We start from the raw sequence: 27047 nt of genomic DNA, 5'->3' as shown, positions 1-27047 counted from the left end.
TTACTCCACTGAGTTAACCAGCTTCCACTTTACTTAAGTCGAGTGGCAGCTACCGATCTCTATCTATGCTGCCCTTATCAAAGGAGAGCCTGGGTTAAGGTCTGCTACCTGTTACCAAGCACTTAGGCACAAAACCAAGCAGCTACGATGACAGCATGCTGTTTCACAATATGTAGCATGCAAGTGAAAGGCAGCCTCTAGCCAAAAACGGAATGTTGGACAGGCCTTTCATTGAGACATTGGTATGAAATGCCAATTTCTTTAGGCTTGCTTTTTGGTTGGAAGGAGGCATTTCTCTTTTACTGGAAAGTCAGCTCTCTTCACCATGCTCAGAGCCAGAAACGCCTTTGGACTAACTCCATAATCTTAAAAGCGTGTTTATTTTTATTAGCTTGTCTTAAGGGAGTTTGTACAGTCTTCCTGCACCATCAGTGTTGGGGGAGTTGTCATCCCAGAAAGGGAGTCTAGGTTAAGAAATGATGCAGCAGATGAAAGCTTAAGTGCTATGCAGGTGGAAAAAAAGCTCCCCTCTTGAAATGTCTGCTTATTGGTTTATCAGCACAAGAACTGCCTACTATACTAACAGGTATAGACTTGTAATGCAAAATTCAGGCCACTTACATGCAGCATTTTGAATCATGTTCCTCTTTTTGAACTTTGAATCCTGACACTCATCACTCCTCTTCCAGATGTAGGCAGAGAGCCCCAAAAATCTTAATCAGTTGAACATGCAGAATGCAACAGCTGTGCAACCCCCAGCCATGGGTTCAATCCCTCAGTAGTGACTGGTCCAGGGGGAGGGTACTTACTCTAACTCTAGTAGGGGTAGGTGTTTGGGATCTGAGGGTATTGAGTTCAAATGCTACTGATGATCTAATGGCTATTTAGGGTTATACATTAAAACTTATGAGTTTTCTTTTTAAACTAGCTTTAATTCATACAATGATAAAAACTTCCCTAAAAACAACTTTCAGAGTTTTATACACTGTCAATTATAGTTCAATGCACAACAGAATGCAGCTGTTCCCTATTTTTGTAATTTGTCACAGCAGCAAGTTTAAGTATTGCATTCCAGTGTTCTTTCATAGGCAACTATAGAGAAGACACTTTTATATTTGTTTTCCATTCTGTTTAAAATAACCCTTAACTCTGTGCTGACATAGCATTGGAATACATCACTGAACACTAACTATGGCTCTGGGAAGTTCATGTTTCTACAGTGGCAATGCTGAAAACTTATAAGGAGAGCACAGGAGTCAAAGTAGACAGAGGACTGGGGAGACATAAGTTGTTATATTAATTGAGCCCTTGATCTGACAGATGGCTTCAGCTTTATCTTTCTGCCTCCTACAGTCTGTTTAAATTGAAAAGCTCTTCAGGGAGAGACTCTTTCGCTGTACCATCTTCATCCCCTCACCCCTCCCCAAATCTTAGTCTGGGCAAATCCAATGGCTGAAGGTGCTTATGAGAGTGGCAGGTCTCTTACAATAGTTGTCAACACAGAGATGATTCAAATGGCACTTCACCCTGTGGCTGATGAGCGCAGGCTTGCTCTTCATGTCTGATCCAGTACCAAGCTTCCCTCATGGCCATGTAAACTGCTGTTATAAGATCAGGCAGGTTCAACACTTTATGAAAACATCAGTATTCACTTCACATTCTAAAACCAAATGCCTGATTTCTTGCATAAGCCAAATGAGTTTAATTTTTTTCCCAGCAGCAAGTTAACATGATACAAAAATACATAATACTGTTTACACAATACAAACAAGCAACAAGCTCCTCCAGGGTTTGTGCAACATCACTAGTTATATACACTTCTCAGCAATGCATACTCAGTGACCATTGTTCCAGAATAACTAAGACAGAATATCCAAATTGGTTTGAAATAGAGCTCTTGGAAGCTGATTTTTCTGACAGCTCAGCTTGTAAGTTGTTTTGCTACCAGCGGTAAAGAGGGAGAAATGCCATAAGAGGGAATTAAAGGCATACCTAATGTGCACCCTGGGGTTCTCCAACTTGCTTCTTGCTCTTAATGCAGTCTTGAAGGAAGGAGAGAGCATCAATCTGTAAAGTGAGAATTTCCTCCCCCACCCGTGAAATTGCCCTGTATATTATAAATGCTTCCTAGAGATAATCTAAAGCAGCAATCCATTTGGTACCTAGTTAGGTGTGTTGCATGCAAAACACCACATTGGGCTCATAGCTGAAGCAGTGAGATAGTGGGCCAAAGTCTGATCTCAGTTACAGCTGTAGACTAGCTCTATAAAATCAGTGGCAACGTTCTTATGTAACAGAGCAGAGTTGGGTCCATTGTTTCTTCCTCTCAGCAATTCATTCTCCCCTTCTGTTATGCAGTTTATCATTTATTTCATACACAGTACTAGTGTAACCTAGAGCCTCAGCTACTACTTTTCAAAGGGGAGCTGCAATCACTTTCACTCCTATCATCTGCCAAAATTCTGTATTTTGCTGCCTAACACCATTTACAGTTTATGCAATGGGATGGCTTGCACCCAAATGGTTAGTTGTCCTACAAAAGCTTCATCGTAAATTAGTGGGACTGGTTTAATACCCTAACTGTGGGTTGAGATGGATAAAATAAAAAAAGGCTACAAAAATGTTTTTAACCCACACAGATATTAAATTGACCAGTAGGAAGGGACAGCATGATATTGCAGTCTTGAACACATTATGGAGTAAAAGACAACAGTCATTCAAAATATTGTGCAGCATTAAATAGGGCCATGCACTGAAACAGGCCCTGATAGAAATATATCATGTTCTTCATTCACCCTAGCTGTCAGCATTTGATTTTTGTCTGGACAAATTTAAAAAAAGACTTGAAATATCTACCGCTATCTTTATAGTAGAGACATAACTAGTTTTCATTGTTTAACACCTAATACTCAAGTGATGCACTAACATTAGTATTGACAGTATCGGACCACTTTAATTGTAGCTCATGATCTCCATAAAGACATGTCCGAATAAAAATTCTAAATGGGTGTTAACCACCACTTACCTGCACCTGGTCTACAATTACAAAATGAGTAAATGGATGGAACTCAACATTTAAGTTTTCAATTTTCTTTATAAAAATGCAAATTCCATCTCTCTCTGGAGGAAGAGATTTCTAAATTACAACAAAATATTTCAGTTACACAATTCGGGTTCAGAATCTGTGGACTTATGCACCAGCAGATGTCTAGTTATTAGTTAAGATAGCCTATCTCCTAGAACTGGAAGGGACCTTGAAAGGTCATTGAGTCCAGCCCCCTGCCTTCATTAGCAGGACCAAGTACTGATTTTGCCCCAGATTCCTAAGTGGCCCCCTCAAGGATTGAGCTCACAACGCTGGGTTTAGCAGGCCAATGCTCAAACCACTGAGCTATCCCTCCCCCCAAGTTATAGTTATTTTAGTCTAATTTTTAATGAATATATTTTGTTAAAATTACTGGACACTGAAGTCTATTTAATTCATACAAATTATCTACACACCTGTGGGGGAATTCATTCTGACTTAATTATAGATCCTGGACCAAATGTGGGGACACTCAGGCCCACCCAGAATCCCACTGAAGTTGGTGTCCCTCTGGGTGCAGGAGTATGTCTGTGCATCCCAAGATCGGGGCCATAATTAACAGGAAGCAGGCAACAACAAGCAGTTGCTGGTACAATAAATATAAAGCATTGTGTTCTTACATTAAAAAAAATACAAGTCTTACACATTAGAGTGCAGTCAAGTGGCCAGCAAGTTTATGCTGATCAAAAGAATCAATCTAATCTAACAATTCCCAGTGTTAATCTTGCTCTTGAGTTGTTGTTTCCCCCCCAAAAAGAATCTCATATTTGCATTGTAACATCACAACAGCTGAACCACAGGGCTTTGAAAAGAAGCTATTTTCCCTCATGTATAAAGCTTTCAGAGTGCTCATCAAACACAAGTAAGGAATAATAATTTAACGAGGGCCCAGACAGCCTTGTCCTACCATATAATCCGCAGTAGGGGGTGGTGGTGGGGACTCCATAATGATCCCCTCTCAAATTGTTCTGGCAGGCATGTGGGGAATTTGCCTCTGCACACAAAACAGGCCTTAGTGATCACACACACAACGTCCATGTGTGCACATGGAGGCCTTCCATTTCTACCCCTTCCTCCCTGGAGTGAGAGAGCTGCTCCAGGAACCCCTCTGAGGCTGTATTATTTTTAAACCCTTGTTTCTGCAAGGCTGGAGAAGGGCTGAAGTGCATTCCCTGTTCCCAACCCACCGAAGAGAGCTGTCCACATTCTACTTCCTTCCCCTGCACAGATCCAGGGCCGGCACCAGTTCAGCAAGCAGGTGCTTGGGGCGGCCAACGGAGGGGCGGCACATCCGGCTCTTCGGTGACGGGTCCCTCACTCCCTCTCGGAGTGAAGGACCTGCTGCCGAACTGCCACCGAAGAATGAAGAGCTGCCGCTGAAGTGCCGCAGATCGCGATCGTGGTTTTTTTTTTTTTTTTTTTTTTAATTTTTGCTGCTTGGTGCGGCAAAAACCCTGGAGCCGGCACTACACAGATCCCAACCCTACTGAGAGCTCTTCTTATAGGTCAGAGGAGGAAGGAGATCCAGATTTAGAGGGACCCCCTTCTGGTATGAATTTTATAGCAAAGACATTGTATATTAAATCATATTTACTGCTCTATAGTAATATAATATATTAAACTTACATTAAAGCTAATTTTTAAGAAGTTGGACATGTCACTTCATATGTATATATTTTTAATGCACACTCGTGATTTTGACAGACAACGCTGCAGCTGAATAATTACTTACAAACAAATATACAGATTATGAAAGCACGAAAAATTAAAGTATTTAGTCCTTTCTCCACCCCATCTCTCTGATCATGTTGACAGTTACCAACTTTTAAATAAACACTGATACAAAGTAAACTCCTGACAGAGTAACACTGAGGAAACAAGTAGTGTGCTATGGAAATCCTGGCTGCAAAATGTTTACATGGATCATGTAAACAGTGTTACCCTCAAAGGCTAGTTTAAAAATGTTCCACATCTATAGATCATATGCTGGCACTTCCGGTAATGGAATCTATAAGAGATGTCTTCAGATGAGTAAAATTTAAGGAAAAAACTCATTCATAATAATAAAAAAACATTAAAATCATACCTGCTGAACACTTTTCCCCAGAGACATTGGTCCATGTCAGATCAAAATTCTCATCTAAAAGTGATAATGGTTAAAACCATCCCAGGAGAACAATTTTGAACCAATGATCTAGAATTATTTGGTTGTAAAAGAGGTAATAATAATAATGTTTTACTGGAAACAAAAATTCTAACAGTAATTTACTCCAGTTCCCTGTGTTCTGAACATTTCTTGTTTCTTAAAGATTTACCTTCCTGCTATTACAAATACAGAAATAATAATGGAGATCAGTTCTATATCCTGTACTTTATCTTTCTGTTTTATATGATCCTGTGATCCAATCTGATCAACTGAGTTTTGAGAGCTGAATTCCCTATCTGCTTCTCAACTGTTCCCTGATCCCATAGTCTTATGTGCAATTTTAAAGATCCCTATTTTAATTTTTCTAGCTAGCCCACTAGAAAGTTAATTTTTAAAATGGTTTTGCAATTAACATACTTTGCATTTTGTGTAAACATTTTGTAATACCGTAAGTGTAGTGCATATAAAGGCACAAGACAGAGTAAAATTTGTGTCGCTGAAACTTCCTTGGTTTCAGAAACTAGCAATACACTTTTTTCTTTTTAAATCTGGCTGGTAAACTTTGATCCTATGAAATCCAACATCTGATTGAATATGTACACATCTCCTTCCTACTTTCCCTGTAAAAGGTTTTCTATGGGAAAAAAGTTTGGGTTTTTGATGTGAATGATCGGATGTCCAGATGTAATAGAGCAAATACTACACGTTGTTATAACAATGAAAGTCTTTGTATGTACATCATTAAGTTGCAACATTTTAAATACGACTGAGAAAGGAAAGAGCTTATGTTCAATAATTAGTCTGTAATGATTACCAAGCCATGAGAAGCATATTAATGTTCTTGGGCCATGTACTTCTCAAAGTCCACAATTTAGATTAAGCATTTTTGGTCCAAATGTTTCTAAGTAACATTAAGTCCACACATTTTATTTTTCTAAAGAGGTGCTGGCCCAAACTAAGAAGCTGTATCACAACAATCCCAATTTCACAGAAATCATCCTGTGCAGCTGTAACTGAAAGCCCTAACCTCCATTTACACACACAGTCCAACTCCAATATGGGCCTCTTCTTACTACTCTACTAAGAATGAAAATTAACCTGAACTGTAAGCACACAATCCAGTTAAGTGAGAGGTTATTTCAGCAATTAAGTGTTTACAATCCAGCAGTCATATCTGTATAGGGGAAGGGCGGATACTATCTGCAATCAAGTCTACCAAAATAGTCTAAGATGATCCAACCTGTTTCATTTAGGTTGATTTTAAATCATAAATTAGCTGACTCAGTCAGAATCTGAAATCAAAATATGGTACCTGACCAATCAGTAAGCTACTCAATTACCAAAAATCAATGCTGATAATGCTTTTTCATGGATAAAGCCAGCAGCACAAAATGTATAATTCTTTTTTTTTTTTTTTTTAAATAACCTACTTACGGCCATTGAAATTCATAAATAATATCAAGATTCAAAACTGATGTAAAAGCATGGACGGGCTATATGTAAGGAGTTTACGTTTTCTTGTGCTATCAGAATACCAAAGTAAAAACTAGCCCTTGAATGTCCACAATAGTAAATTTTGTCCCGCTAATCCTAATGAAAGGATTCCCCCTTTCTCCTCTCATAATACTCAGAAATGTCCTTTAGCATTTTACCAGTAATTTGTGTACGTTGAAACATTCTTAATACAGTTCAAAAATATCAGTATGTCTTATGTTTCAAGCAATGACATGGCAACAGCTAATCAGCTGTCAATTTCTTCTGAGCATATCCACACAGGAGCAGACAGGAACAGCTGGCTGATAGGGGCTGATTTTTGGAAGAATGCATCTTCCTTTCATCAGCAGCTTTACCTTGAACTGGAACAGAAAGCATAAAACTCCAATAATATTTTAGAAACACAGGCACATTTAGCAATTTAATGACATTTGTTGCAATAACTTTTACAGGAAAAAACAATTTATAATGGAACATTTAAGCAGTGGATTGATCAGGGGATTGGCAATAGAGCTGCCTTCAAATCAATCTCTCTTAGGCTGGTAGTGATCAAAAGTTGTGATCATCTTATGGGTATTCTATTGCCAACTACGACGTGAAATTAGTTGGTAATCTAAGTTCAGTTCCTACAGGTATGTGCCTCATAAGAACAACTGTTACAAGTGGTACTAAAATAAACCATTGTTGTCAGTCTAAGTACACACACCAGTCTGAACGCCTACCCCTAACAGTGGTGCCAACAAGCTTGTAGCACAGTGTCAGAAATGTGGCGTTGTGCTTCCACTATAATGGTGCTCTGGAGAGAGAAATTCTTTCTTCATTAATATCAATATAACTGAGTGAATGTAATTTTTCACTGTTTCTCTATGAACTTTCATAGGCACAATCCAACTCAGAAAAGTTTATATGACATACATGAAAGAACTTAGTAAATTCAAATTCAGTTATGTAAGTAACAACAGAAATATTAGTCCTGGGAAAGTACCTCCAAAAAGTTTTCAGAAAGAGTTGAATAAAATATTAAATTTACACCAGCTGTATTCAGATTCTTTTGTGTTAGCGTTCCATGAATACTTGTATGAGTAAATTTACTTGTTAAAAACAAAACAAAACCTCACGGGCATAGTGATTTTTAAGCAAATACTCTCAAAAAGTAAGATATTCAAGTATTCAGACCAGAAATCTGATTCCAAGTTATTCATCAAATCAGGGACAGAAACAATAGCATGCAGGCTGTGTCCCCAATCAAAACTAACAGTTCAAATTTTGAATACTTTCAGACTGCTTACAAACAATGTACAGTCTAATAATTAGTCATAGTAGATATTCATTGGAACAAGGCAAATACTATATAAACAAAACAAAACAAAAATCTATGTGCTACTCACAGATAATATGCAAATAGGAAAGAGGTTATGTTTTTCAAATTATTCATTATGCATTATTCACTCAAAAATATATTTCTTCTTCCTAATTTTAATTTTGTAATAGGAGCTTTGAAAGCTTAATATATGAGCATGTGTATTGATAATTGCCATGGCCATTGTTATACTCCATTTTTTGTGACTGCAGCCATTAGAGCAATGGATTCCTTTATTTTAATAGAAAATATCCATGAATTTGGGGATTTTGCATTTGAGTGGATGGATGAGATAATAGTCAAACAATTTCAATGAGAACCTTGAGAGTTGCCAAGTTAAAAACTGCATTTCATAAGGTATTATAAAAATAACCAGGAACTCTGATTATGACTAGTGGTTATTCTACAGGTGATTTGAAAAGTCATTTTATGGAGTTCCATAATATGACCCCAAACTAACTTACAAAAAAAAAAAAAAAAAAAAAAAGTGTCTCCAGTGTTTCCTAGGCTGCCTTGCTAAAAAATCTCAGCATGTAAATGGTCCCAGGCAGACAATGACATGTATAATTAACTGAGGTGAGTGAGGCAGCTATTTTTCCGTGGTGGCTATTGTTTTGCTAAGATAAGACTGGGTTCAACAGGGTGCTTGCATGTCATTTGAAGACTATCCCTCAACAACTTTTTGAGAGGGTTTTGGAGCGGGCTGACGGTATGCTTCCTATAATGACAAGGGGTGGAAATGAATTTCTGGAGGTGTCAGATTCTCTTGGAATGATTATTTCAATGCTGCAGTGATTTCATCATGTTGTATAGTTAGTGAAAGTGTTTTAGTGCCCAGAGCCTTGGGTAGGCACCGTGACATTGCACTCCATGTTTTATGGAAATATGTTTATAAGTGTGAATATGATGCAACTGGAATATGCTTCATGCAAAAGGTATCATTACAAAGCTTATGATCTGCTGAGTGTGTTCATCCTATTTGTTTGCATGTATTTAACAGCATGTGACCTCCAGAAGAAGAAAGAGGAGTGTGCATGTACCAGCAATGCAGATACAGGTGAGCAACCGTTTTCATGTTCTCTCCACAGGTACTAATGCAGAGAGTGGACTAGATGATACATCTGAGGGAAGGGAGCAGAAGGAGACTCCACCAATTGTAAGGCATGAGATGCACTGTCTTAGGGATGGGGGTTCCACAACCACCGCTCCCAAGAGAAGGAGGCGGGTGGTGGTGGTCGGGGACTCCCTCCTCAGGGGGACTGAGTCATCTATCTGCCACCCTGACCGGGAAAACAGAGGTCTGCTGCTTGCCAGGAGCTAGGATTCACGATGTGATGGAGAGACTACCGAGACTCATCAAGCCCTTGGATTGCTACCCCTTCCTGCTTCTCCACGTGGGCACCGAAGATACTGCCAAGAATGACCTTGAGCAGATCACTGCGGACTACGTGGCTCTGGGAAGAAGGATAAAAGAGTTTGAGGCACAACTGGTGTTCTCATCCATCCTCCCTGTGGAAGGAAAAGGCCAGGGTAGAGACCGTCAAAGTCAACGAATGGCTATGCAGATGGTGTCAGAGAGAAGGCTTTGGATTCCTTGACCATAGGATGGTGTTCTAAGAAGGAGGCGTGCTAGGGAGAGAGGGGCTCCACCTAACGAAGAGAGGGGCATCTTCGCAAGCAGGCTGGCTAACCTAGTGAGGAGGGCTTTAAACTAGGTTCACCGGGGGAAGGAGACAAAGCCCTGAGGTAAGTGGGGAAATGGGATACCAGGAGGAAGCACGAACAGGAGAGCGGAAGGGGGAGGACTCCTGTCTCATACTGAGAAAGCAGGACGATCAGCGAGTTATCCTAAGTGCCTATACAGAAATGCAAGAAGCCTGAGAAACAAGCAGGGAGAACTGGAAGTCTTGTCACAGTCAAGGAACTATGATGTGATTGGAATAACAGACTTGGTGGGATAACTCACATGACTGGAGTACTGTAATGGATGGATATAAACTGTTCAGGAAGGACAGAAAAGGTGGGGGAGTTGCATTGTATGTAAGAGAGGAGTATGACAGCTCAGAGCTCCGGTATGAAACTGCAGAAAAACCTGAGAGTCTCTGGATTAAGTTTAGAAGTGTGAGCAACAAGGATGATGTCTTGGTGGGAGTCTGCTATAGACCACCAGACCAGGGGGATGAGGTGGACGAGGCTTTCTTCCAGCAATTAACAGAAGTTACTAGATCACAGGCCCTGGTTCTCATGGGAGACTTCAATCATCCGGATATCTGCTGGGAGGGCAATACAGTGGTACACAGACAATTCAGGAAATATTTTGGAAAGTGTAGGGGACAATGTCCTGGTGCAAGTGCTGGAGGAACCAACTAGGGGCAGAGCTCTTCTTGACCTGCTGCTTACAAACCAGGAAGAATTAGTAGGGGAAGCAAAAGTGGATGGGAACCTGGAAGGCAGTGACCATGAGATGGTCGAGTTCAGGATCCTGACAAAAGGAGAGCAGCAGAATACGGACCCTGGACTTCAGAAAAGCAGACTTTGACTCCCTCAGGGAATTGATGGGCAGGATCCCCTGGGAGAATAACATGAGGGGGAAAGGAGTCCAGGAGAGCTGGCTGTATTTTAAAGAATCCTTACTGAGGTTGCAGAAACAAACCATCCCAATGTGCAGAAAGAATAGTAAATATGGCAGGCGACCAGCTTGGCTTAACAGTGAAATCCTTGCTGATCTTAAACACAAAAAAGAAGCTTACAAGAAGTGGAAGATTGGACAAATGACCAAGGAGGAGTATAAAAATATTGCTCAGGCATGCAGGAGTGAAATCAGGAAGGCCAAAATCACACTTGGAGCTGGCAAGGGATGTTAAGAGTAACAAGAAGGGTTTCTTCAGGTATGTTAGCAGCAAGAAGAAAGTCAAGGAAAGTGTGGGCCCCTTACTGAATGAGGGAGGCAACCTAGTGACAGAGGATGTAGAAAAAGCTGTACTCAATGCTTTTTTTGCCTCTGTCTTCACAAACAAGGTCAGCTCCCAGACTACTGCACTGGGCAGCACACCATGGGGAGGAGGTGACCAGCCCTCTGTGGAGAAAGAAGTGGTTCAGGACTATTTAGAAAAGCTGGACAAGTCCATGGGGCTGGATGCGCTGCATTCAAGGGTGCTAGAGGAGTTGGTGGATGTGATTGCAGAGCCATTGGCCATCATCTTTGAAAACTCATGGCGATCCAAAGAAGTCCCGGATAACTGGAAAAAGGCTAATGTAGTGCCCATCTTTAAAAAAGGGAAGGACGCGGCTCCGGGGAACTACAGACCAGTCCGCCTCACCTCAGTCCCTGGAAAAATCATGGAGCAGGCCCTCAAGGAATCAATTCTGAAGCATTTAGAGGAGAGGAAAGTGACCAGGAACAGTCAGCATGGATTCACCAAGGGCAAGTCATGCCTGACTAACCTAATTGCCTTCTGACAGATGTGACGAAGTGGGTATTCACCCACGAAAGCTTATGCTCCAATACATCTGTTAGTCTTAAAGGTCCCAAAGGAGACTCTGTTGCTTTTTACAGATCCAGACTAACACGGCTACCCCTCTGACACTAGGCTTAGACTTGCGTGTTTTTGCTTTATTTTGCTTGATGACTTACTTTGTTCTGTCTGTTATTACTTGAAACCACTTAAATCCTACTTTTTATACTCAATAAAATCACTTTTGTTTATTAATTAACCCAGGGTAAGTGATTAATACCTGGGGGAACAAACAGCTGTGCATATCTGTCCACCCTCAATAACACTGATAGACAATCTATGAGTTTACCCTGTATAAGTTTTATACAGAGTAAAACGGATTTATTTGGGGTTTGGATCCCACTGGGAGCTGGGTGTTAGAGACAGGAGTACTTGTTAAGTCTGCAGCTTTGGGGGCCTGGTTCAGATCCTGGGTCTGTGTTGAGCCAGACACACTAGCCTGCTGTAACAAGACAGGGTTCTGGAGTCCCAAGCCATCAAAGAAAATGGGCTCAGAGGTATTTTCAGCACATCAGGTGACAGTCCCAAGGGGGTCTCAGTGACGGAACCAGTCACAGGCATCTTTTTATAATTTTAAATCTAAATAAATAAAAATAAATAACTTAATGCACAGAAGTCACTGAACAGCCTTCAGAAGGTAAAAGCTTTCAATTACGATCAACCCAACGAAGAGTGTGATATTTCACTGCCAATTCCCAGAACATTATCAAGTCCCTTTGCTTATTTTTCTTTGCAGATTAGGATTTCATCGACTTGTTCCCATGAATCATCAATTTTGCAGTTCCATAAAATAGACATCATTTCTTAGTTGTGGAACATCAGTGCTTAATATGCTAACCTTCTCCAGACTGTGACCCAAGACAATGCTTAAGAAGTTATCAATATGATATAGACCTCTATAGTCTCCATTATTTCTAATAATTAATGGGAATTGGCTGTGTTCCTTTTTGGCATGAAAGAACAAAACTACAATTTCATTTATTCCAAGCTGTACCACTGAAATTATCTTCTAGGTCTTTGCCTACTTCTCTTGATCCAAAATACTATCACCCAGTAGCACTGATCTAGTGGATTGAGTTCAGGGATGAGAGTTACAAACGCTTTAATCTGAATCCTAGCTTTGGCACTGAGTTGCTGTATGGCCTTGGCTAAGTCAGAACTTCCATGTCTCTGTCTTCCTACTAGGCAATGGCAATAATAATAATACTTACATGCCTACATCTAAAGAGTGCTGTAAAGATTAAGTTAATTATTTAGAAAAAGTATTGTTCAATCAATAAATCTGTATTTTAGGATAACCAGGAGAAAGTGTTTCAATGTCTGAGGTAGGAACAAAATTAAATTGGAAACAGCAAAAATGCTGACAAAGTGAAAATAGAAACAAAACTACCAAGCATATTTTTAATAACTTTTCTATTGTGTAGAAGCACCTCGGAATGAGTTTAATTGCAGAGTGGCAAATAAAACACAGAAAATACTATCTTACCTTTCCTTGAATATTTAGATGCTTCCATTAACAGTGACTAGGTTTCATTTTCCACGGTTAGTCCAGGATTGCTCATACCTTTGGGGACTGGAAAAAATAATGTTGTAAAGAAAGTGTTGTATATTATTTTTAAAAGATATTAATCAAAACAGCATTATATTTGGTTGCCAATCTCCTCCTAGTTTTGTTTCATGGTCCACTGTGTGTAAATAATGAAAAACATGTATAATTATACAACATCCACTAGTTGTAATAGTCATGAAGGTGCCATCACATTTTGGAACAAGTGATTAGCTAGAATGATCACCTCTCTGATTAAAAAATATTGGGATTGATCTTGAGAGCCATTGAACATCTGCAATTCATATTATCCTTCGTGAGATTTGCAAGTATTCACTCTCTATAACCATCAGGCTCATTAATAGAAGTATAAGGGACATTTTACCAACATGCACCCTAAATATTACACTTTGTAACAATAAATTCTTTCCCTCCTTACATCTACATCAAATTAATTTGACCTCATAAAGAAGTCTTCAGCCATTTTCAGATTACATCTTTCCAACAAGAATTTACATTAAAAGTCAATGGGTGTAACAAATTAATCTCTTACCAACTTTGCCCTTTTCGGTATTTGCACTACTTTCCATCCAAGACTGAGTATCAGTAAGAAGGTGGCTCTGGGAATCTCGTAAAGTCTTTGGTGGAAAAAGGTGATTCTCGCTAATAAGAAAATAAAAATAAAACAGTAAAGATAAACTTTTAGTTAATACCAATATGATTACACATTTTAAACAACTGCTCCTGTAACTGTCTTACAAAAATCTTACCTTGGTCATTTTCTGCTGAATCTTTTATTCTAATACAGGCTAAATTTTAGTTCTGTCACAGAGACAGGGTACAATCTAAAATATAATTGTTTAAAACAGAACAGAGAAACATTTAACTTACATTTTAACTTTGTTCTTTGGTAAATGTGAGGGACTGGTTAACATGTTTTTACTAACTCCAAACCCACCTAAAGATTGCGAGTTCAAAACAAGGATCACATTTCATTTATAGCTGAAAAAATGCCAGTTGCCAGCTCCAGCTAAATGTAACCGATGCTTCTTATACCATCAGCCCCAATCTATCAGCACACCTGCTACTAGCATTCTACATCCTCTGTCCCCCAACCTCAGAGTATGTCTACACACTAGCTGGGAGGTGTAATTCCCAACTTGGGTATGTACACAAGCTAGCTGTGCTTGAACTAGTCCCAAAACTAGCAGTGGGACCATGACGTCATGGGCAGCAGCTTGGACTAGTGCCAAATATGTATCCAGGGGCTAAGACAGGACCGTAGTTGGGCAGCTAGCCCAAGCTGCCACCCAACCTGCTTCGGTCACACTGCTGTTTTTAAGTGCTAGCTCTCGCAGAGCTAGCGCATATATGTCTACCTAAGATAGGAGTTACACCTCCCAGCTGCTGTGCAGACATACCCATGGAGAACAGTGAGAAGAGGATCTCTGCCCAATCTAGTCCACCTCCTATGGTCACCTATTTTCTTGCTTTTCAGCATGGTGCAAGAAGAATTATATAAGCAGTATTTGTTATTAATGAAAGATACATACCTAATTAACTAGGCATTATAATTAAATCAGTATCCACTCCTTTTATATGTGTAAACTGCCACAAATGCCCTATGCTAAAAATAATATAATCATGTTTCCTTGATTAGGCTTTTAACTAGTACTGTTTTCTATAGGTAATAATTATAAAAAATTAATCAAGTGAAAATAAAGTTTTTATTGGAGAAAATATTAGAATTAAAATACAACTGCTTTATTTGACAGAATACTTCAACCTAGTCATCTGCCTCAGAGAGCAAGTGCATTCCTTTTGCCATGGCAGTGGTTGAGGTGAAATACGTCTTTTTCTCTTCATCAATAGTGTCTGCAAAATCTCAGCAAGAACAACTGTTCTGACTTGTAGACAGCTGGATCAACACAATCTGTCTTAGAACAGCAAAAGTTAAGAGTTTCTTGCCATGAGGAGCTGTGAATTTATTTCTCAAATAAGATCACTTTGATTTGGCCAGTCTGCTTGTTGTGTAGAAATAGCATTGAAGCAGAAGATATCAAATGTGTACTCAGTGATTTTTATCCAGTTCTGATTTATGAGTATTTGAATATGCTAGGGAGTCACGTCAAAGACTTGATGGGATAAATCTTATGACTGGAATACTGGGATGGAAGGGTATAACTTGTTCAGGAGGTGTTGCATTGTACATGAAAAACATATTAATTTGTTCTGAGTACCAGAAGGAGGTGAGTGGCAAACCAGTTGAAAGTCTCTTGGTGAAGATAAAAGGGGAAAAAACAGGGGCAATATCATGGTAGGGGTCTACGAAAGACCACCAAATCAGGAGATGGTGATGGATGAGGCATTTCTAGAACAAGTAACAAATATCCAAAACACAAGACCTGGTAGAAATGGGGGACTTTAACTACCGAGTCATCTGTTGAAAAAGTAATCCATCAAAACACAAAATGTCCAAATAAGTTTTTGGAATGCACTCGGGACAACTTCTTGTTTCAGAAGGTGACTGGGTAGCTGCAATTTTAGATTTGATTCGGACAAAGAGAGGAATTGGCTGCGAATCTGAAGGTGAAAGGCAACTTGGGGACAGTGATCATGAAATGATAAATTTCATGAAACTAAGGGAAGGAAAGAGTAAGAGCAGCAAAATAAGGACAATGGATTTCAAAAAAGCAGACTTTAACAAACTCAGAGAACTGGTATAAGTAAGGTTCCCTGGGAAGAAAAATCTAATGGAAAAAGAAATTCAGGAGAACTGGCTGTTTTTCAAGAGGCAATATTAAAGACACAACAGTAACTATCCCAGTGCAAAGGAAAGAAGAAAGAATAGCAAGAAACCAATATGGTTCCACCAGGAGCTCTTTAATGACCCGAAAATCAAAAAAGAATCCTAGAAAAAGTGGAAGCATGGACAAATTGCTAAAGAGTAGTAAAAAAGGACAGCACAAGCATGTAGGATAAGACACAAAATGAGGTACACTCACAAGAGACATAAAAGCCAACACGAAGAGTTTTATACATACATTAGGAGTAAAAGAGACAAAGGAAAATGTAGATCGACTACTTGACAGGGAAAGAGAGCTAACAACAGACAACACCAAGATTTTGATGTGTTGAATGCCTATTTTGCTTCAGTCTTCACTAAAGAGGTTAATTGTGACCAGCTGCTTAAATATAATTAATATTAACAACAAGAGGGAAGGAACACAAGCCAGAACAGGGAAAGAACAAGGATATTTAGATAGCTTAGATGATTTCAAGTTGGCAGGGCCTGACAAAATTCACTTATGGTACTTAAGGACCTAGCTAAAGCACTCTCAGAACCGTTAGCGATTATCTTAGAGAACTCATGGAAGACAAGTGAGGTTCCAGCGGACTGGAGAAGGCCAAACATAGTATCTATCTTTAAAAAGAGGGTCTTGGCAAATTATATATCAGTCAGCCTAATTTCAATTTCTGGAAAGATACTGGAACATATTATTAAACACTCAATTTGTAGAGGATAATCAGGTGATAAGTAATAGCCAACATGGATTTGTCACAAACAAATCATGCTGACAGGCTTATTGACCTAGTGGATGGGGGGAAGTAGTAGTCACGATATATCTTGATTATAGTAAGGCCTTGACACAGTCGCACATGACATTTTCATAAGCAAACTAGGGAAATATGATGAAGATGAAGTTACTCTAAGGTGTGTGCATAACTGATTGAAAAAACATAGTCAAAGAGTAGTTATCAATGGTTCAGTGTCAAACTGGAAGGATGTATCTAATTGGGTTGGTCTTAGGTCTGGTACTATTCAATATTTTCATTAATGACTTGGATAAAAGAGTGGAGAGTATGCTTAAAAAATAGAATCAGCAGATGACACCATGCTCGGAGCATTTGCAAGCTCTTTAGATGACCAGATTACCTTCACAAATTGGAGAATTAGTCTGAAATAAGATGAACTTCAATAAAGGCAAGTGCAAAGTACTCCAATTAGGAAGAAAAATCAAATGCACAACTAGAAAATGGGGAATAACTGGCTAAGCAGTAGTACCACTGACAAGGATCTGAAAGTTATAACTGATCACAAATTGAGTATGAGCCAACAATGTGATGAAGTTGTAAAAAGGCTAATATTCTGGGAGTGTATTATCAGGAGTGTTGCATGTAAGACACAGGAGGCAATTGTTTTGCTCTTCTCACTGGTGAGGCCTCAGCTGGAGTATTGTATCTAATTTTTGGATGCCACACTTTAAGAAAGATGTGGTCAAACTGGGGAGAGTCCAGAGGAGAGCAATAAGAAGATAAAAGGTTAAGAAAACCTGACACGTGAAGAGAGGCTAAAAAACGGAGCATGATTATTTTTGAGGAAAGAGTGAGAAGGGACCTGATAACAGTCTTCAGCTATATTAAGTACTGTTGCAAAGAGGACAGTGATCAATTGTTGTCCATGTCCACTGATGGTAGGACCAGAAGTAATGGGCTTAATCTGCTGCAAGGGAGATTTAGAAAGTTTTTCCTAATATCTAGCCTAACTAGAAGGATAGTTAAATACTGGAACAGGCTTCCAAAGGAGGTTGTGGAATCCCTATCACTGGAGGTTTCTGTGACCAAGTTAGACAACACCTATCAGGGACTCTCTAGATATACTTGGTCCCGTCTCAATGTGGGGAGGATGGACTAGATGACCTCTCAAGGTCTCTTCCAGTCCTACATTTCTATGATTCTATATCCTTAGTGAAGTCAGTGGACAAACATAGGACTTATATTGACTAAAATTAGCCTTTGGAAGGCTAAGCTGCCAGACACACTTATCAAGATGTGGGTAAGCCCCCGCTCAAGAACTCTCATTTGAACATTAACAGTCTCACCAAATATCAGGCTCTCTCAAGCCTCCCATTTGTACAAAAAGTAATTAATAAAGGTGATGAGCCAAATTCAGATATACTTGGTGTCTAAAAAAAATTTCTAATCTTTATAATCTCTTCTGTTATTGCTTTGTAATTGAATCTTGTAATTAAAGTGTCTAATATCCATGGCCAGGAGTGCTACAGCAATTAGTAAAACAACATTAATAGTGATTTTATATATTATTGCTACATATTTAGGAAAGCTTTTCCATTTTTCTAAAGTTGAAGAACTAGACAACATTTCATGTCGTGTAACAAAATAGTAGGTGAGGTTGTAAGAAGATAATGGTCTATTGATAAAGAAATACAATTTTATTTGGATTTATCATGAATGTTAGAATTACTGACTGAATGCAGCTTGATCGCCTTCTACTGATCTCTGCCAACATTAACAACAAATATCAGACACACTTTCAGTTACATAAGAAATTGCTAAAAATTGTGCCACACAATGTTACACGAGCGCTACTATTATGTAACCATATCTACCTAGGTTAAGAGGCATTTACATCAGTTTATACCAGTTCTGAAATGATTGCAGCTGTGAAAGGTACTATCACTAGGATTGATAGTAGCATCTAAATATGAGCGAATCTGACACTGAGACTGACAATTCTGGAATCCCACATTGGTAAAGGCTAAGAATAATACAGAAGTAAAAAACACTGATATTTTTTTGAATTTTATCATTTGTATTGCACATTGCCCCAAAAGCACCACTCAAGATTGGGGCCCAATTGTGCAAGATGCTGCACAGAACACAAAAAGAAAGAGCCCCTATACTGAAAAACTTGGAACTTAATTTGGGAATATCTCAAACAGGCTCACCAATTAACTGTTTTAGTAGCTATTCAAAGTACAATTTGTGGCTAGATAGACAGACTGTCAAAAGTCAGGGGCTGGGAAACAGCTAAACTGAGACAAGAAACACAGCTGATAAAAAAGGAAATAGAATGTATTGCTCCCACATTCAACAGTATCATTCATACGGCATGTTAGGGAGATTGCTTTGCCGGGTTTAAAATGATGAAGGTCTGAAACTGAGAAATCAGCTGAATTAAAAGAACTTTATATAGATGCCTTAAATTCTGTTTTTTAGTAGGATACTTTTTAAATGCACATATATATGACCGCATTAGTGATAACTGACTAAAAATAATAAGCAAATGAAAAGTGGAGAAATTCATGGTATGACATTTAAATGACAGACTTAAGGCAGACATAAACAGACATACTTTTTGGTTGTTGAATTAAGTCCAACAGGTGTGGAAACCTGTTCAGGATCTTGGTTAACAAGACAAGTTGGAAAGGAGCAACCATCTCCTAGACTACAGAGAAAAAAGTTCAGAATCAGTGTAACACTTCTACAAGCAAAATAAACAATACTTCAAATATATATTTTACAATTCCTAATTTCAAAGCACCTGCTTTATTTCACACAATTTGGTGTAAGAAAAAGAGTATTGCTGACTACTTTCTGATATCCTTATCTCATGTATTAAAAGACAGTATTTTTCTTCCAAGCATACCTTGTAAATACAGGGAGCAGCCAATATTTCTTCTCATCACCAAACACCTGTCTTAGATTTTTGCTGAAGCCCAAGCTAAAGCCATTCTTGTCTGTTCCATGGCGAAATATAGGTGCTCTGAATGCCTCTAGAAAATGAGATAGGTTTGTCATATTTCCTGCCTAAATACATTTTTAATTAACACCCACTGATTATTTAGATAATTATGCTGTTAACTTCTGGCTTATTGGCCTTTTTGGCTATCAATATTTCCTTTTGGTGGAGGCTGCATAATGCCAGTTCAGGTATTGTGCAGCCTCCCAAAACTACTTCCTTTTGAAAGGCGAAGACACTAGTATTAATGCCCAATTGCCATAACTGGAGAAGCCCTACTGCTGGGGAGGGGGCAGGAGTTTTCCCTTGTCTGACAGATTCAGTAAGCCAGGGAGTTGTGTGGTGTAAAGAGGTCTCCCCATGTAACTGCCCCATAGCAGAGTCCAGCAAGATAAAAGAGGCCTAACTGAGGAAATTTTTCAACCCATTCTCAAATCAAACAACTACAAAGGGAGAAAAAGGAAAGGAGCCACCCACTTTGGTATTCGGTTTCCCTCACACACCTGGACGGATGTGAGAAGCCCACTTTTACTCCTCAGACCTTTATATAAGGGCCTGAGATCTTCATTCTACCCTTTTAGGGTTGTGTAGGGAAATTATTGCACCAACAATAGGAAGAGAAGAGACAGTTAAGTCTAGCATAAGGAGCTGCAGTGTGTCTGATCCAAAGCGCGCATTCACAGGAGTTCTCCTTCCACCATATAACTCCTATAGCTGGGTCTTTCCCTTATGTAATAAGCCAATCATTTCCTTGTATAAAATTTACTGTCAGTACACAAGGCCCTCTTGGGACATTGCAGAGATTTTCTTTTTTATTAGGCCATTAGCTTACAAGTTGAAGAAGTGCTGAATGTGATCCAGAAAATGTATGAATTAGTTCTAACTTGTTATAAGAGAAAAATATATCCTTGCTCCCTAGGGAAACTGGAATCCTGCTAGTAAAAACCATGCTTAAAGTTGTGGCCAGCATAATCTTAACTAACTTAGACAGGACCTGATATATTAAGAATATACCTCGAAGTAAAGCAGGGAAGAAGAAATGTAAATATATATTTACATTTGATTAAATATCTAATTTTGGTACTTTTATATTCCAGTTCCCTTACGCTAAAATAGCATGTGCTTGTTTATGAACTCACAAATCTTGATGGGTGCAGTTTATTGTATTAAAAATAAGTATTCTACTTATTTTATTAATGGCTTTTAAATAATCTGACTCATATTTCATCTCTCATTATGACCAATCTGAATCACTTTCCCACACTTGTTATTTTCTAAACTGATTATTAGATTTCCTGGGATAATGTGAAAGAGAAACACTAGAAGGAATGGGCTTGAAGCATACACAGACTCCCCTACAACAGATACTTAGTCAGAGTGTCCTATTAATATCTGCATTGGCAGGGGGAAAAAACCCAGATCTAATCCTTCCACTCCCCTGCATCAAACTCAGTGTGCATCAAGAGAAAGAGTTTAGAGATCTAGAAACTTGTTGCTATCATATTGCTGACTGAAATAATGAACTAACAACAGAGAGTGAAGGTGAGAAACACATATGCTATGTCTACACTACAAGCTATGATGAGAGCTAGTGCAAGTACACCTCTACCCCGATATAATGCGATCCGATATAACACGAATTCGGATACAACACAGCAAAGCAGTGCTCCAGGGGGGTGGGGCTGCCCACTCCGGCGGATCAAAGCAAGTTCGATATAACACGGTTTCACCCATAACACGGTAAGATTTTTTGGTCCCGAGGACAGCGTTATATCGAGGTAGAGGTGTATATGTACACAAGCAGGGGAACCACACTCCTAGCTTGTAGTGTAGATGTAGCAAAGATATCTTTTAGGAACAATCTATGCTACGACTATACAGTCAGGAATGCAGTTATGGATGTTGCCAAACATGGACATGGCCAAATCTGTTATCAGGCAATGGAGACACAGTTAGGCCTCATCCAGGCTACCAGTTTTAACCATACTGCAACTGATTATACTTTTAATATAGTTTAGACTGTGGTACCATCATCCTGAGTCTCTGTACTCATTTACTACTAAGAAAGCAAAGCGGCCTTTAAAATCCACCTTTTTTGTGTGATTCATCATGTGATATCAACAGCTTGATACGACTGGAATAAGCACAAAGGTAATAATACTCTTTGATGGCAATGTACACTATGACATTACTTACCTAATGTAGATTTATTCTTGCTGACTAGCCAACAATGATAACCAAAAAGAGAGGATAAACTGACTGAAAACATGGCTGCAGCAAAGAATAAAAACATGATATGGAACTTGGCTTGAGTATCAGGAAGGCCATTCTATAAAGAAGGAAAGAAAACCAAAACGTTAAGGCAAGGAAATTAACTACTCCTTCAGTCATATTATTAATATCCACTCAACCAAGATCTGGGTCAAGTTCTGCACTGACTTACACACCTTTGTGCAACCAGCATCTTTCAGGAAAGTAGTATAGTCCCTTTAGAGAGAAAGGGCCACATTCTACCCCCCATGTTCTTTCAAGAGGCATGAATTAGAGCAGAATTTGGCCTTTTCAAGAAAGAATATACAGCAACTCCTCACATAACGTTGTAGTTATATTCCTGAAAAATGCAACTTTAAGCGAAACAATATTAAGCGAATCCAATTTCCCCATAAGAATTAATGTAAATGGGAGGGTTAGGTTCCAGGGAAAATTTTTTCGCCAGACAAAAGACATTATATACATATACAGTATAAGTTTTAAACAATTTTAAACAAAGAATTTAATACTGTACACAGCAACGATGATTGTGAAGCTTGATTGAGGTGGTGGAGTCAGAAGGTGGAAGAGGGTGGATCGTCTGGCTGCTCCTCTTGCTGAACTTTCCCAACTCGAAAAAACACATCTAGAGATTATTGTTTTGCTTTCCTTCTTTTTCCCTTGGTAAATTTCTTCATAGCAAGTCATTACATGACAAACTGCCCTAATCACTTTGGAGCTGCGTTCCCCGTCAGGATCATCATCGCTAAGGATTTGCAAGCCAGCTTCAATCATTTGGAAAGCTTCAGAAAGATGTTTGGCAGTCAAATTCCAATGGGTTGGTTCTTCCTTTACTTCTTGGCCCTCTTCTTCCATTGCTCTCATCACCTCTAGTTGCATCAGATCTTCACTGGTTAGCTATTCTCCGTGGGATTGCAGAAGTTGTGTAGCGTCGGCTTCTTCTACCTCATCAAAACCCGCTTTCTTGGCAAAGCCGAGAATAAATGTCTTCATAGCGGGGACAACATTTTAAAATCTTTAAGTCATCAACAGATTCAGGCCGCAACTTCCCCCACACACCATTCACGCATGCCTGAGTAACTTCTGCCCAGAACTCACCGATGTTATTGATGCACTTGAGGATGTTGTAGTCATGCCAAAATTGCCAAATTGTAGGTTTGCCTTCCCCATCGGTGCGTCTGATGAGCTAGTTGAAAGCACACCATAAGTAAAACACCTTAAATGCAGCGATGGGTACTTGGTCCATGGGTTGGATGAGTGACGTGGTGTTAGGTGGCAGAAAGACAACTTTGACGTTTTCGCACTGCTTGTCCAGGTTGATTGGATGAGCCAGTGCATCATCAATAAGCAATAAAATCTTGAAATCAAGTTTTTCCTTGGCACAGTATTCCTTCCAAGCAGGGACAGCATGAAGAGAGTCAGCCATTCTGAAAAAATAGCTCCAGTTATCCATGCCTTCTTATTGGATCTCCAAATGACTGGAAGGTGTTCCTTTGAAAATCCTTTGAGAGCTTGTGGTGTTTCGGATTGGTACACTGTCAGCTGTTTCATCTTCATGTCTCCGGCAGCATTACCACCTAGAAGCAAGGTTAGGTGGCCTTTAGCTGCTTTAAATCCGGGCGCTGTCTTCTCTTGGGAAATGTAAGTCCGTTCAGGCATCCTCTTCCAATAGAGGCCCGTTTCATCGACACTGAAGACTTGCTTAGGGGAGTAGCCACCTTCCTCAATTATTTTCTTGAGATAGTCTGGGAATTTTTTAGCTGCTGCAGAATCGGCACTAACCGCCTCACTGGACATCTTGATGTTATGCAGGTGGAAGCGTCTCTTGAACTGATCAAACCATCCTGACTTGCCGTGAACTTCTCTATCTGTGATCCTTCCCCTTGGTCTCTTTTCAAATTGTCATACAAACTATTTGCCTTAGCTTGTATCACTAGCAAACTTAGAGGTGTGTTCTGTTGGTTTTGATCCTCTATCCACACTGAGAGAAGACGCTCCATGTTTTCTGGCAAACAACTTCTTGATTGACTTATTGTAGTAGCCCTGCACGGTGTTACACACGGAGCACTAGCCCTGATCTTGTTGGCATTACTCCAAATTTTTCCTCAATGGTTGGAGTAAGACCTAGAGCGATGCCAATGTCTTCCGCACGCTCACCTGCATCAAAATGCCTTAAAGTGTCTAATTTAGTACCCAAACTAATGGTTTTCCTAGTGCTAGGCACTCCACTATCACTTGCTGGACGTTTTTGACTCATGATCCTGGGTGATACACCTCCGGACAGCACATGCACGTGCTACTCTTCACTCTCTTCAGCCTGGAGTGATTGGGGTCATGCAGCATCAACCAACTACTGAAAGGGAAAGAATTTGGAAAACCCATGGTAAAACAATTCCATGTTAATCTGCTCCCTTATTGGTTCTGTGCATCCATACACTGCTTCTCCCCACTTGCTAGAGCGAAGCAGGTGCTGGAACACTATTAACTTGCTTTGGACGGGCTGCTGCCCCCTTAGTTCTTACCCCCCCTTCCACGAAGGAGGGGAGTGCAGATGGACGTTGTGTATTCAGGCGCAAGACAGCAAGGCAGGGCCGCCGCTGTGCACCCACCACAGCTGCTTTGCAGGTAGTTGGTGGCCTCGGGCGAAGCCTCCGCAAGTGCTCAGCGTAGCGCTCTATTCCTGAGCAGGGAGGAGGGCAGCAGCTGGGCCATAAAGCGATGGTGAATCGCTGGGGAGTAGTGTGCATGTGGAGTGTGCTTACAAACATATAGTAGTTGGGAGGTGTCCCTGCCTTACCCCACACAGGCACAGCCTGCTGCAGACAATGAGGCGGGCAAGGAGGCTGAAGGTGCCATCTTAGGCTGGGAAGCATCTTGAGCAGCGGCAGCTTCCCCCATTGCAACTCAGGTACAAGCACAGGCGCCAACTTTGCCGGAGGGTGCTCAACCCCCAGCTCTGCCCCAGACCAGCCCCCACCACCCCTTCCCCCAAGGCCCCACTCCTGCCCCGCCTCTTCCTGCCCTCGCTCTATCCCCTTCCCTGAGCACACCACGTTCCTCAATGCTGCAAACAGCGGATTGCAGTGAGCAGGAGGTGCGAGGTGCTGATCCGCCGCTGGCGGGTGGAAGGCACTGCACAGGGGGGGAGGGGAGCTGATAGGGGGGCTGCTGGCCCACCCTGGTTCCAAGCCCTCACGAGGACAGGCTGCTCTTCCAGAGAATCCTGCAAGCAGAGGACAAAGCAGGCGGCCAAACAACGTTTATAAGGGAACATTGTGCAGCTTTAAACTAGCATGTTCTCTAATAGAACAGCAACGTAACAATGAAACAAGGTTAACCGGGAGGATGTTAAGTAAGGCGTTACTGTAAATATTGACAACAACAGAAGTTCTTTAAACTTATTTGAATCTCAATTACACACTGAAGTGGCTTTTAGAGTAGAGCCTTTTATATTTAAAATAACCAATTTGTGAAACTAACCCTGTCAGAATGACTGATCTATAGTACACAAAGAAAACAGCACTGTTACAAATCTAAGGGCATATTCTATGTTGTACATTCAGATGAAAGTAGCAGAACATTTTCATATGCAGGCCTAGTTGACTGATTTAAATCAAAGTGATTTATTTCACCAATTTTAATTATGATTAAAATCAACAAGCTGGAAACCTTGAGTTTAATCTTGTTTTGCATTACTTTAGTTATCTTCCTAATGTGGGATTGATTCTCATTGGTTGGTAACCATTAAAATTTGTTGATTTGCATGTCCCATGGACTTAAATGAAAGTTATGTGTGCACAACTGATGGGAAGATGGGTCTTATACCTGAAATATACTAGTGGTGTTCTGTTACCACTGAACAACATATACCCGCCTGCCTTGTTTGGAAGCAAGTCAATCTACCGGACATCCAAAAGCATATTCAGTTTTGCAGCTGAAGACTCTTAAGGTAGTCTACACAGGAACTAGGCAACCATGGCTGGCCTGTGCCAGCCTACTCAGACTCACGGGGCTCATGCTGCGGGCCTGTTTCATTGCTGTGTAGACATCTGGGCTCGGGCTGGAGCCAAGGCTCTAGGACCCTGCGAGGTGGGAAGGTTCCAGAAGTTGGGTTCCAGCCCAAGTCCAAAAGTCTCCACTGCAACGAAATAGCTCTGCAGCCTGAATCCCGCGAGCCTGAATTGGCTGGCATGGGCCAGCCACAGGCATCTAGTTGCTGTGTCAACATTGCCTTATCATAAGCACAAACAAAGGGTCATATATGAGCACAAAATCAGAGGCAGCTGCTGAGGCCAGCTTAAATTTGTAACTTAGTGACCAAAAGTTACGGAGTTAAATATTTCTTATAGCCTCTTTTCTGCTTTTCGTACATTGAACAATTTTATTGTCACCATCTTGGAAGTGTGAAGACGCACAGAAACTAAAATCTATTCACTTCACATTCTTCCACATCACAACATTTGACATAATAATCTCACTCAGGAAAACTTTCAGTTTTTAAGAGAAGACTGTAGTCAGTGGGAGGAAAGTTGACACTTTATATGAACACAGACTACAAATTAAAAACTAAACAAATGAGTTAATATGACTATAAATATTGATATTTTACAACTCAAAAGGAGATATATGTATACGCCGGCTAAATATATAGCTCTGAACATACAGATCTGAGAGCTTTAACATTTACAGAACCACACTTTACAAATAAGAATATGGGTTAAAGATAAGTACTTACTGTCCAGAATTTGATAAAATACTGTAAATCTGTTGCAGCAATGAAAAGGCAGTACAGTAGAGAATAAGCCAAGAAAAGAAGGAAAAATTTGTAATTGGAGAATCCAACACAGTTGTTCACCCTGGCAACAACAAAAAATCAGTACATGAAAAACTGAATGAAAACAAAATACATTTTAATAATCTTTATTTAAATTGCTTTCGTCTAATTTTTAATGTACTCATTTACTGTAAAATAATTTTAGCATAACTCTGTAAACAAAAGTACAGATGGATGAAATAAACAGCTGTTTGCTTTTGGACTCCAAAGTAGTATTTCAAAGAACTTCCACAAGTCCTCCCCATGCTTTCT

The 27047-nt window shown here is 39.9% G+C and overlaps 1 protein-coding gene across 2 annotated transcripts in view; it reads right to left on the bottom strand.

Moving 5' to 3' along the window:
* Positions 1-1678: 1678 nt before the first annotated feature.
* The window catches only part of ZDHHC2 (zinc finger DHHC-type palmitoyltransferase 2), a 71853-nt gene continuing 46484 nt past the window's right edge, over positions 1679-27047 (bottom strand). For both annotated transcript variants that reach the window (XM_054029855.1, XM_054029854.1), the window contains exons 7-13: positions 26697-26817; positions 21887-22019; positions 19598-19724; positions 19304-19396; positions 13700-13809; positions 13087-13173; positions 1679-7087 (exon numbers count right to left, since the gene is read on the bottom strand). In XM_054029855.1, the coding sequence (XP_053885830.1) occupies positions 13124-13173; positions 13700-13809; positions 19304-19396; positions 19598-19724; positions 21887-22019; positions 26697-26817 (634 nt within the window). In that variant the 3' untranslated portion in view covers positions 1679-7087; positions 13087-13123. The remainder of the gene's footprint in view (positions 7088-13086; positions 13174-13699; positions 13810-19303; positions 19397-19597; positions 19725-21886; positions 22020-26696; positions 26818-27047) is intronic.

Source organism: Malaclemys terrapin, chromosome 5, assembly GCF_027887155.1.
Source record: "Malaclemys terrapin pileata isolate rMalTer1 chromosome 5, rMalTer1.hap1, whole genome shotgun sequence".
NCBI lineage: Eukaryota > Metazoa > Chordata > Testudines > Emydidae > Malaclemys > Malaclemys terrapin.
Note: the sequence above shows the minus strand (reverse complement) of the source record. Positions and strands in the feature narration are given on the sequence as shown.